Below are 10385 nucleotides of genomic sequence, written 5' to 3'. Positions count from 1 at the left end.
AACACCTGTCGGTATTTGTGTACAAACTGTGAGAGAGCTGAAAGATAGAAGATAAAAAGGCAGATATAGTTTAATAGACATATGACTTGCGACATGGTTATACTTAACCACTCCATTGTTCTGTGACCTCAGTGTATATCCTTCCATGACCAATTGAATCCACAGTGTTTTTATTACAATAATATGTTTCTGTTCATCGCAACATGAACAAAGTAGTCTGTCATGCAAAACCTATTAGGTACCATATGTTCTTTGCTCAGGTCCTCTAAAGGTTTTAATCCTCTTTCAGTTTTGGCTTGAAACAAACACACCCCAACGTGGCTTGGTGCCAAACACATTTTTATTGCTCTATATTTTCTCTACTGTCCTCCTTTGGGTTTCTGGAATAGAGTTAGGTGCTTTGTATAATCTATGATTACTTGTATCTAGGCAGACTTGCAGTTTCAAAACAAGAACGGAAAGATTTTTTTTATAATATCCAGATCTCTGTCCTGTCCATCATTCCATCTGGATCACATGCTGGATGACTGGTTTTCCCATACTGAAATAGCCTAAACAGTGTAACATGCACTGATGCACTAAGAATGTTCAGAAATGATTCCTCGTGAGAAGAAAAAAGAGGATGGATTGTTCACTTAGACCCAAATTTCTCACATTTTAATCAGCTGAGCTCAGAAGACACTTCAGTTAAAATAAAATGTTAAGGCGTATTCTTCAACAAAAGACAAAACAGACAAAAACAGAGCAACACGTCAATGAAGACAATACAGGCATAATTTATTTCAGTACGAATGTTACAGCACATATACTTGCACTTTTCATAAATAAGACACTACACCACATATTGTAACAGGCTTCATTAAATAATGGCAGTAAGTTGTGCGAAAATAGCTTGCAAAAGAAACATTTAGTAAACTTACAACTGAGTGATGGCTTTTTCACTCTGGCCACAAAAAAGTTCACATATATAGGTTTACTTCTCATATGATGGCTGAAGCTATTTTTAATTGTCATAGAGTCACATTTAAACATCAAATTATCAGAATAGTTCATCTCGAGCAACATCTATACTGAGACTGTGTAGCAGTCATTTCTCATGACTTTTCATTTTTAGCCTCAAACAGGAAAAGGAACTTCCGCAAAAACTTTAGAGTAGAGGTGAACAGTAAAACTCCTCAGCCATGAAAGGTTGATAGTTGACTAATGCACATGTGGTTTAGTTTTTCTACATATGTCTTGTATAAAACATAGCTGTACAATGCTGCTTAAGGTCGGTGAGAAATCTAAATTAAATCAGATGGATTTGTTCTTGTGGGCCAAACTGTGATGAAAGAATGGAGAATTAAACCATCTGTCAATGACATACCATACATGGACATTAAGATGTCCAAGTAAGATACACGGACTTTAAATTATTGTGCATTAAAACATATATGTGTCACATTATTCTTTAAGACTTGAGCTAGAATTGTAGCAAATACAAGTGATTCTGACAGAACAGCATCTACTGTCAAAGAAACCTATATTTAAGCAGAATTGTAAAACCAGGTGTCTCATGAGACTCATGTTTTAGTAGAACTGAATGTACACTACATGCATCAGGATGACACACTGTGTTTCTTTTTCAAACCATGAGCTGTGCTTGGAATGTTGTGGCGTCAGGTAATCATCGCAGAGTCATTGCACATATCTGTGTTGTGTCCTCCAGTGTAGGAAGGCACAGACATGAATTACATTCCTTATTATACAAGTGTATTGATGAAACAGTAACCATTAATAACTCCAGGACAGCCGAGGTGCAAGGAGAGGCCATTGCCAGGAGGGAGCACTGTGGATATATAGTTTGTAACCAGTTCCACATAGGCTCAAGCAGATTGAAAGGGACGGGCATCACAAGTTCACAAACACATCACCACAATTACAAAGTTGACATGCAAGCGATCATTTGTGAAATGCATGTGGAAATGACACTTTTTTTTTAAAAGTCAGACCTGAAAATGTGATTATGTATTTAATTTAACAATGACTAACAGATACACTGCCAGTGCTGCGGTTGTTGTGAGTTCATGTTTATATATGAAAGTCTTGGTCTAGAGTATCTATCATGTGCTTTGCTATACAGTGAAAATGCAGAAAAACCCTGGAGAACCTTTTGTTGTGACATTGACATTCACCCCTGCTTATACTTAGCTGTAAATCGATGAGAAACAGAAAAGAACAACATACTGTTTGTCTTTGATGACACCCTGTTTATATCGGTTCTTAAGGTCTGTGACAGTGTGAACTAAACCTTGCAATACAGTACACAGAGATTCGCCTGAAGGAACAAAATTCACAGTTTTCGCCAGTGTCAGCTGACCCAACCCCAGAAGCAACACCACATGCAATAAACACACGCCAAACGTCCAGCACAGAATCCCTGCACCCCCCTCCTGCTCCCAGCGGCTGCATTTAACAGACTGTCACTCTAATCTCAACAAATGAGAGGCCACCAACATGTCTGGGGAAAAGGGTTACACTTGCAGCAACACCTCCATTACTCTTCTCAGTTAGAAATGATCATGGAAGCCACTTAGTCTGGAAAAGAGGGATAAATTCCCCCAATTAAAGCCCAAGACATGAAGATCTCATCCTGGATTAATGTCTGCCTCAGTCAAAAAGTGGTACAATAGTCCCAAGAGTATTTTATATTAAGAGGGCTAATTGGAATTATAGTCTCATTTCATGTTGGCAATTTGGATCACATCACAATCTGGAAATTTGGAACTGTATACTTTGTAATCTCCTAATCTTTCAGTGTTGTTTTTGGGAGGAGAGCGGAGATAATGGACTTATTCATGTTTATTGGGCTAGGCTCATCTGCTGCGGGGCATTTCCTGAAGACAGCACACTGAGAGACAGCTAAAGGAGAGCACAGAGGCAGAGCCATGGAGTGAAAAACCAGTGACAGCCAAGACAATTCTTATTGCACTCCTGAGTGTCTTATTGAAATGTCTGATTTCATATAGATTCACGAGGGTCGTATTTACAGTGAGGAGCCTCTAGAATCTGTCAAGGTACACACTGCCCTGCTCAGACTATTTTTCTCATATCAGTTTATTGTCCTGCGAAGTGACCACCTTGTCTCAGTCGGGAAATTTGTTATCACTTGGCTATTTTGATGCGCTGTTTATTATTATTGTGAGTGATTTGTACCCTTGTGCCACGGCTAAGGAAACTGCGTCTCTGGTTTCAGTAAACACTGTACATGCTGAAACTCGGCAACCACAAAATTTAATAAACAAACAGACCAGAGCTTGTGCAACAAACAAAAACTGGTACAGCTGCTACGAGCTACAAGACTAATGGTTTTCCTGAACATTAAGTGACACTAAAATGTACCAGATTGCATTTTACATTTCTTACAAAGTGTAACCTTAACTGTTATTACATCAGTATTAATTACTGATATTGGAGTGGATGAAAAATGGTTAAAAAAAAAAAAATGCGTTGGAGTCCAAACAGCTGAAATCCTTCAACCAGCATTAATATTGTCTGAAGGCCAAATTAAGCTTATTTGATATGTTGAGGGCTGATAACAACGACATGATGGTATGCACATACGCCTGCTAGTTTTATCATATGACTAACAGAGGATGGCCCCAGGCGTTTCTCAGCTTGCACCAGTGGATTATAGATAAGTGCAAATGTTCATATCTCTGTTGTGCTGCTGGTAACAGTACCTTGCATGCAACTGGATATAAAATGTTAGTACAAGGAGTAGGCACAGCTATCAGAGTGAAAAAGAAAGTGAAGAGTTCTGCTATACCTGTTGGTGATCACTGATCACACTGGTCAATGCATAAAAAAATTAAAACTGAATGAAGCCAGATTTAAATTTTGTGGAATGTATCTTTTTAAACAAAGCACCATAGATGTATTAAACTTGATCCTACTATTCCAAAATGGAAATAAGTTACTCACTTTCCATGCCAAATTGGCATGATCAATGGAATTTAAAGCCTCCAACAACATTAAAAAACATCTTGCTCCAAAAAAACAACAAAAAAAACAAAAACAAAATCCACATATTACAAGATTTGAACTGTATAATTACCAATCATGTAATCCACAGACTATTTAGGAGAATAAATAAACTGCTGCAGTACTACCAGTGTGTCTATGAGTGTGAATTAGTGTAGTGAATTAAATAACAAATATTAAAAAAAAAAGATATGGTGAGGTAGATGTAAAAATCAATATGAAAAACACAAAGTGATCAATCTACAGTAACTGTTAAATGTGTTTGAAGAGGAAGGGAAATGCTTTCCTCATTTGACCATAACTATTACAGTTTCTTTAAAGCAGTCTTCAGAGACAGTCCTTATGAATGGCCTTACCTGTATCAGTCAACTGGAAAAAGTTCATAAAAGCAGTGTAAACATGTCTGTATTACCCTGTTTTAGGGCCCCAGCTTTAAAGTACAGTCGTTACAGTCGTAAGGCCTTTGCTACAATTCCCATTGGGGTCCACGGTTCGGTCCACAACACCGCAGACCCTCACTCCCTTACTCAGACACACTTCATTGGCGTCACTGTCCTCTGAGCTGCCTTTACTCCTTCCCTGGTGCTCGGTCTGCCAGCTGTTCCTGCCGTAGATGTATCCATTCACAGGACCCGCGTTAGCAAAGCGGATCCTCTTCATGCAAAGAATTTCCTTGAAGGCATATCTAAACTCGGGGCTCCGGCAGTAAATAAGTGGGTTGAAAGCAGAGTTCGCGTACCCTATCCAGTTGAGTATCCTGAAGGTGAGGTCTATATTGTCCACCTTCCATATGGCCACCACCACATTGAGCAGAAAGAAGGGCAGCCAGCACAGAGTGAAGATCCCCATGATAATACCCAGTGTCTTTAAGGCCTTGTGTTCCCGCAGGCAAAATTTGACTTTCTTGTGGCCACGCCCATTGTTGGCCTCAAGGGGTTTGAGGTTGCTGTTGTCATTGTGAAAACGTCCGACGCTTTGGTCAATCTTCTTTAGTTGGCGCTTGGCTTCCTGGAAAACACGGCTATAGACAAAGACCATGATGACCAAAGGGATGTAGAAAGAGACGATTGAGGAGGTGATGGCATAAGCCATGTTGGTGTAGAACTCACAGCAGTTACTGTCTTTAATGCAGTTCTGAGCTTCTTCATCATCTGATATCCACCACTTCATGTGTATAGGCAGATAAGATATCAGGGCTGCGATCACCCACACTAGTACAACCACAATGCGAGCTTTGCACTTAGTCAGCATTGACTGGTATCGGAAAGGTGAAGTAATGGCCAAATACCGGTCTATAGCTATGACACACAAGGTCTCAATACTTGCAGTCACACAAAGGACATCAGTTGCTGTCCAGAACTCACACCAAAAACTACCAAAGTGCCAGGTCTTAAAGATAATGTAACAGGCACCAAAAGGAATCACAATGAGACCCATCACTAGGTCAGCACAGGCCAGGGATGTGATGAAGCAGTTTGTGACATTCTGGAGACGCTGGAAGCGGGCGATGGCTGTTATTACCAGGATGTTGCCAAAAACAATGCACAACACAAGTAAGGACGTGATAATGCCCAGCAGGATCATCGTTGCCTCACTGAAACCCTCTTCATTCTTAGCTGGGGCTGAAGACAAGTTGTTCATCTGTTCAGTCACATTGAGGTACACTTGGGGGGTTGTGCTTCCCATCTAAAGAAACCGTGGATAACACAGAAGCACACACACACACACACACACACACACACACACACACACAAATACAAAGAGGTAAGGATCAGAGCATAACTGTTTAAAAAGTATTCAGGAGATTTAAAAATAATACATAAAGACAGAAAATAAGAAAGAAATAAGAAAAAAAAAAAACATAGTGAATATAAATAATATGTGCATTCAAGCAGATTTACAAATTTATATCTTTTGTTAGTTGTATTTAATATGATGGAAGAAAAGACAAAAATGCAGTAAAAACAACTTAAAGCAATGTAATGTAAATGTTACATAAATCATGCTTAGGCTGAGCAAGTACAGCTTTAAAACTCATTAATCGGGCTACTTCAAAATAAATGTACAAACCTCCACAGGTAGTTGCCTTGTTTCCTGCCTCCCATAAAAAGTGGAAATGTCACTGTTCAGGTGGTTACCGCGGATATTTGGTGTCACATGTCCTTGTTTCTACTTTCTCTTTTTCTTAATCTCCATGTGTCTCACTCACTCAGTCCCTCAGTTGAGCAGTGTTTCCTCTAATGTGTCTCGCAGGCTATTTGTCAGAGCCCTTATAACGTGCAGCAATGACATCATGGCCAGTGCTCAGCCAATCACACAGTCAGCCTGCGGAGGGTGCTGAGAGCTCTTGAGAGTTTGAACACATTGTCCCTGTAGCAGCGGCAGGCTGCAGGGCTGCATGAGTCAAAGACTGCAAACATTAAAAGATCAGTCTTCTCTCAAATAATTTCTTAAAGCTGCAAAAATAGTTTGAAACTACTGCCAGCATAGAGTACATTGTACAATACTAATAGTTTTTTTCAGTGCAACAGTTCAAAGACTGAGGCGGATTTACAACTTCTGCCTGTTAGTCTGGAACATATTAAAAACAGGTGAAGCCTTCCTGGACTGTTTAAAGTCAAGAACAGATTGGATGTACAGATGCCAAGTTAAATCTATGTCAGTGTTTGATATATGATTTATATTTGAGAACGTTGGATGACTTGTGTCCTGATAAAACCTCTGCTATCCTGTTGTGCTATGCTTTTTATAGTGTAAAATACACTAAACATCTAAAATCAAGCCTGGTTGAGCCTTTGTTCATACTTCAATATGTTTATGTATTGGTGCAGGTTACATTACAGAGAATTCCCTCCTATTTCTGGTAAAACTCTACGTCTGTGCCCTGAAACTGCACCACTCAAATGCCATGCATGTCAAAACACAAAGAACAGCTTTAAGAATCCAGGACAAATTTGCATTTCTGTAAAGTTTCCATAGTCGATGCAAACACTGTAACTCATAGTTCCTAGCTTCTGTGCTCTTATCAGATACAATATTCAAATATTATACTGAAATGCATTGCATTATCTGTGTCAACAAACACAACTAGAACACAAACCAGTGACAGATGAGAAAAGCAGAAGGATGACAGAAGATCTGCCACTGTGGAGGGGAAATGTTTTTTCACAGAGCCAAACCCTGGGTGTTTGACCCCTCCTCTATTGAGTCAACATGGTGTGTCTCCACACTGCATAAGTATTCTGCTGACTTTATTACGGAAAGTTGTTTTTTTATTTTGTTCACAGTGTGTATTTTGCTAGTTAACAATTTAAGAGCATCATTAATTCATTAAAATAAAAGCCATGTTTCCTCTATGCCATTTAGACCAAGACACCAAGGATTCACTGGGAAAAAAATACCTGTGGACAAACTGTCACTGAATATTAAAAAACAAATGCACTGTAACTGGTAGTCATTCATCATTAATCAGGTGCTTTCTACTCTTTGCCTTAAGCAGGATTTGTTGTGAAGGTCATCTGTGACTGTAACTCACTTTGTGTCGGACTGTACCGCATTGTTAACACTTCTGTCCATGTTCTACATATTGAGACAATGTCAGACATTTTGAAGGGAATACATGACACTAATAAAATTTCCATCCAAAAGTGACAAATCTTTCTCTGAATTTTCAGAAATTCCACAGAAGAAAATATGCTGTTTTTTTCCCTTAAGGGCTGCTTTTACTCTCCTATATTATTGTGGACTGATTTAAAAGTAATACATAGATTAACTCCCTGTGTACTAAATAGCAGAATTTAACCCATAAAGACCCAGTGCTACTTATGTGCCAATTAAAAAAATAGTAATTTTTCTCTCTATTTAACTTTTCTTAAGTGTTTTATCACCATTCAATATAATATTATCCTCTGTATTTTGCTTTTTGTGTGTGAAAATCATATATATCCTATATTTAATTTACTCATCATGTTGATGCTCAAAAAAGCTCAGATTAAAGTTAAAGTTAAGGCTTAATATATCACAAATAGAGAAAAATGAAGAAAAAATGACTATCAGCAAAGATATAATAACTGAACAATAAATGAACATAAACCCAGTGTCTCCATCCACTGTCAAGGATCCAACTCTATGGGTTTTACAGGTGAATCAATGTTGTAGTAGATGACGGTGTTTCCACATTCACTACGGAGCCTCTGAACGTCCAAATGGGTCATATCTAATGACCATGAAAAGAAAACAAACCGCATTTTACAACAATTATTTACATGTATTGATAGGGTGAATGGATCAACACGTATTAAACATTTTAGATCAGTATATGATTTTGGTCACCACTGGCTGTTTGGGTCTTTATGGGTTAAATCACAAAAGACACAGGCTTTGATATATGTGAAGCCCATTATTCAAATGAACACGATCATCTTTAACACAACCTTACACATATAGCTCTCATAATAGTTCTGTTAATTCATGCAGGGTTGTTTTTAATTTCCTGAAACATATTCCTTCCAAATTCCCCAGTGCTATGCAAAGATCATTCCTCTATGGACTTCCTTCAGATGTCACTAAGATGACTCACCTTTAACCTCATTTGACCACCATGGTAACTTCTACCACATGGCTTAGTATCATTTAAAAATCTGTCAATAGGTCAGGCACTGATCAATAACATTAATAATAAAACAGTGATCCTTCATGCAGTGTTCTAACAAAAGTACTGAGTTTAGGGAAGTAATAAGGACCAGTCGATATATTGCAGTGGCGATTTTTCATAGACTGCAAGGGAGGCCCGGCTTCCCCTAAAATTACGAAAATTAAATGGTTAAATATGTACGGTTGTGTTGACATTTTATTGACTACAAATGTGTTAGAACACATTCATCTTAAAGATGACTTCGTTCAGAATCAGCTTTATCACAAATCAACGGACTCGATGTTGTTCACTTCTCATCCATTCCCGTTGCGCTGTTTTCTCATTCTATCTCTGCTCGGTGCATTTGTCCGTAGACTGCGGGCATCTCTGGGCTTCAATGAGACTGAGTGGAACAGTTTTTTTCCTTGCCTCAAAACTGGACGGTAATTGGATAAATGCCACGATGTTGTCCCGCCCCCGGACGCCGGGCGTCTCTGGGGGTGAATGGAGCTGTGGGCGGAGCTCGGCCGGGCTGGACGCCAGAATCCCACGTGCTGATTGGAGGATCAGTCGAAAGGCTGAATCCCGTTTGATTGACAGCTATTTTCAGATCTGCTCCTTCACTGACACAGTTCAGTTTAATACCGTTGCGCATTCTGCTGTGAAATCAAGAGAGAAACCACTACGAAATTACTCGTTCATCTCTTGCACTGTATATAAAACACACTCATTGTACTTCCTTGTTTCAATTTAACATAATTTCAGCGTTTTCTTGTTCGAGTTTAATATCGTTTTGTAGATAGTTAAATCAATCAAACTGTCGGCTTGGTCGGAGTGAAAGGAGCATCTCTAGTTTAAAAAGGCTGAAGTCTTACACCCGCAACACAATGGGCCAAGGCAATCTAAGCAGAGAGGACACTGGTCCAGTCCCTGGAAAAGACGCCTACTTGGTACGATAAGGTTACTGACCATTTTCTTAAAAAGGAACGGAGGGCCGAATGTATGTTTAAATAACTTGACTTTTTTTTTTTTTTGGTTTTTGTTTTGATGTAAGCTGACAATGAGCTTCCCCTGTCTGAAAGATGAGCAGCCGCCACTGATATACTGACATGCTTGTTATGAGCAGCGTATACCTGATAAAGAGGTTTTTTGTAACTTGCATCTGAGTCATAAAAAGCTTGCATAAATCAATGCTGTTTGCTACTGGATATTCTAGTTGAGCTTGTTTTTTTTTGTTTTTTTTGCTTCAAAGTAAGAATTCATTCTTTCACATGACACTACATAGTTAAATTTAATATGTTTTAGAATGACTTTCATCTGCAAGTTGTACAAACTAATGACAGACACTGCAAATCATGCTTTAAACATTTATGAATGCAGTTGGGTTTTTTTTCTTTTGGGTAATTTTCTCATTTTCTCCTGATTTGTATATAAGAAAATGAATGTCCAATCTTAAATCACTCCTGCTTATTGCCCATGGCTGTTGAATATATAAAAACAGAGATGATAAATAAGGTAAAATGAGGTAAAAGCTGTGATCAGTTCAAAAAACTTGTGGTCTTATGGAATATAAGCTATTTGCTAGGGTTAAAACACACAAGAGGCCTAATTCTCCTTTATAATAATTCTGTACATGTTTCTAATCGGGCAAGCACACATATGAAAATATTTAATAATTAACATCAGTGTGTATGATGTAATAGTGGAATTAGAATGTGACAGAGGCACC

General features: G+C 38.5%; 1 protein-coding gene across 1 annotated transcript; it reads right to left on the bottom strand.

The window, feature by feature from the left end:
* Nucleotides 1-752: 752 nt before the first annotated feature.
* Nucleotides 753-6254, bottom strand: adrb2a (adrenoceptor beta 2, surface a). Its single transcript, XM_030145946.1, has 2 exons — nucleotides 6094-6254; nucleotides 753-5709 (listed from the first exon to the last, which is right to left on the bottom strand). Exon 2 carries the CDS (start codon nucleotides 5707-5709, stop codon nucleotides 4456-4458), a length of 1254 nt encoding a protein of 417 aa, XP_030001806.1. The 5' UTR covers nucleotides 6094-6254; the 3' UTR covers nucleotides 753-4455.
* Nucleotides 6255-10385: the final 4131 nt, after the last annotated feature.

This window comes from Sphaeramia orbicularis, chromosome 10 (genome assembly GCF_902148855.1).
Source record: "Sphaeramia orbicularis chromosome 10, fSphaOr1.1, whole genome shotgun sequence".
Classification (NCBI taxonomy): Eukaryota; Metazoa; Chordata; class Actinopteri; order Kurtiformes; family Apogonidae; genus Sphaeramia; species Sphaeramia orbicularis.
The sequence above is the reverse complement of the archived record's forward strand: the minus strand, read 5'-3'. Positions and strand labels throughout refer to the sequence as shown.

What these genes read in the sequence shown, in the direction of transcription:
- adrb2a (XM_030145946.1), bottom strand. Translation starts at nt 5,709, where the DNA reads ATGGGAAGCACAACCCCCCAAGTGTACCTCAATGTGACTGAACAGATG.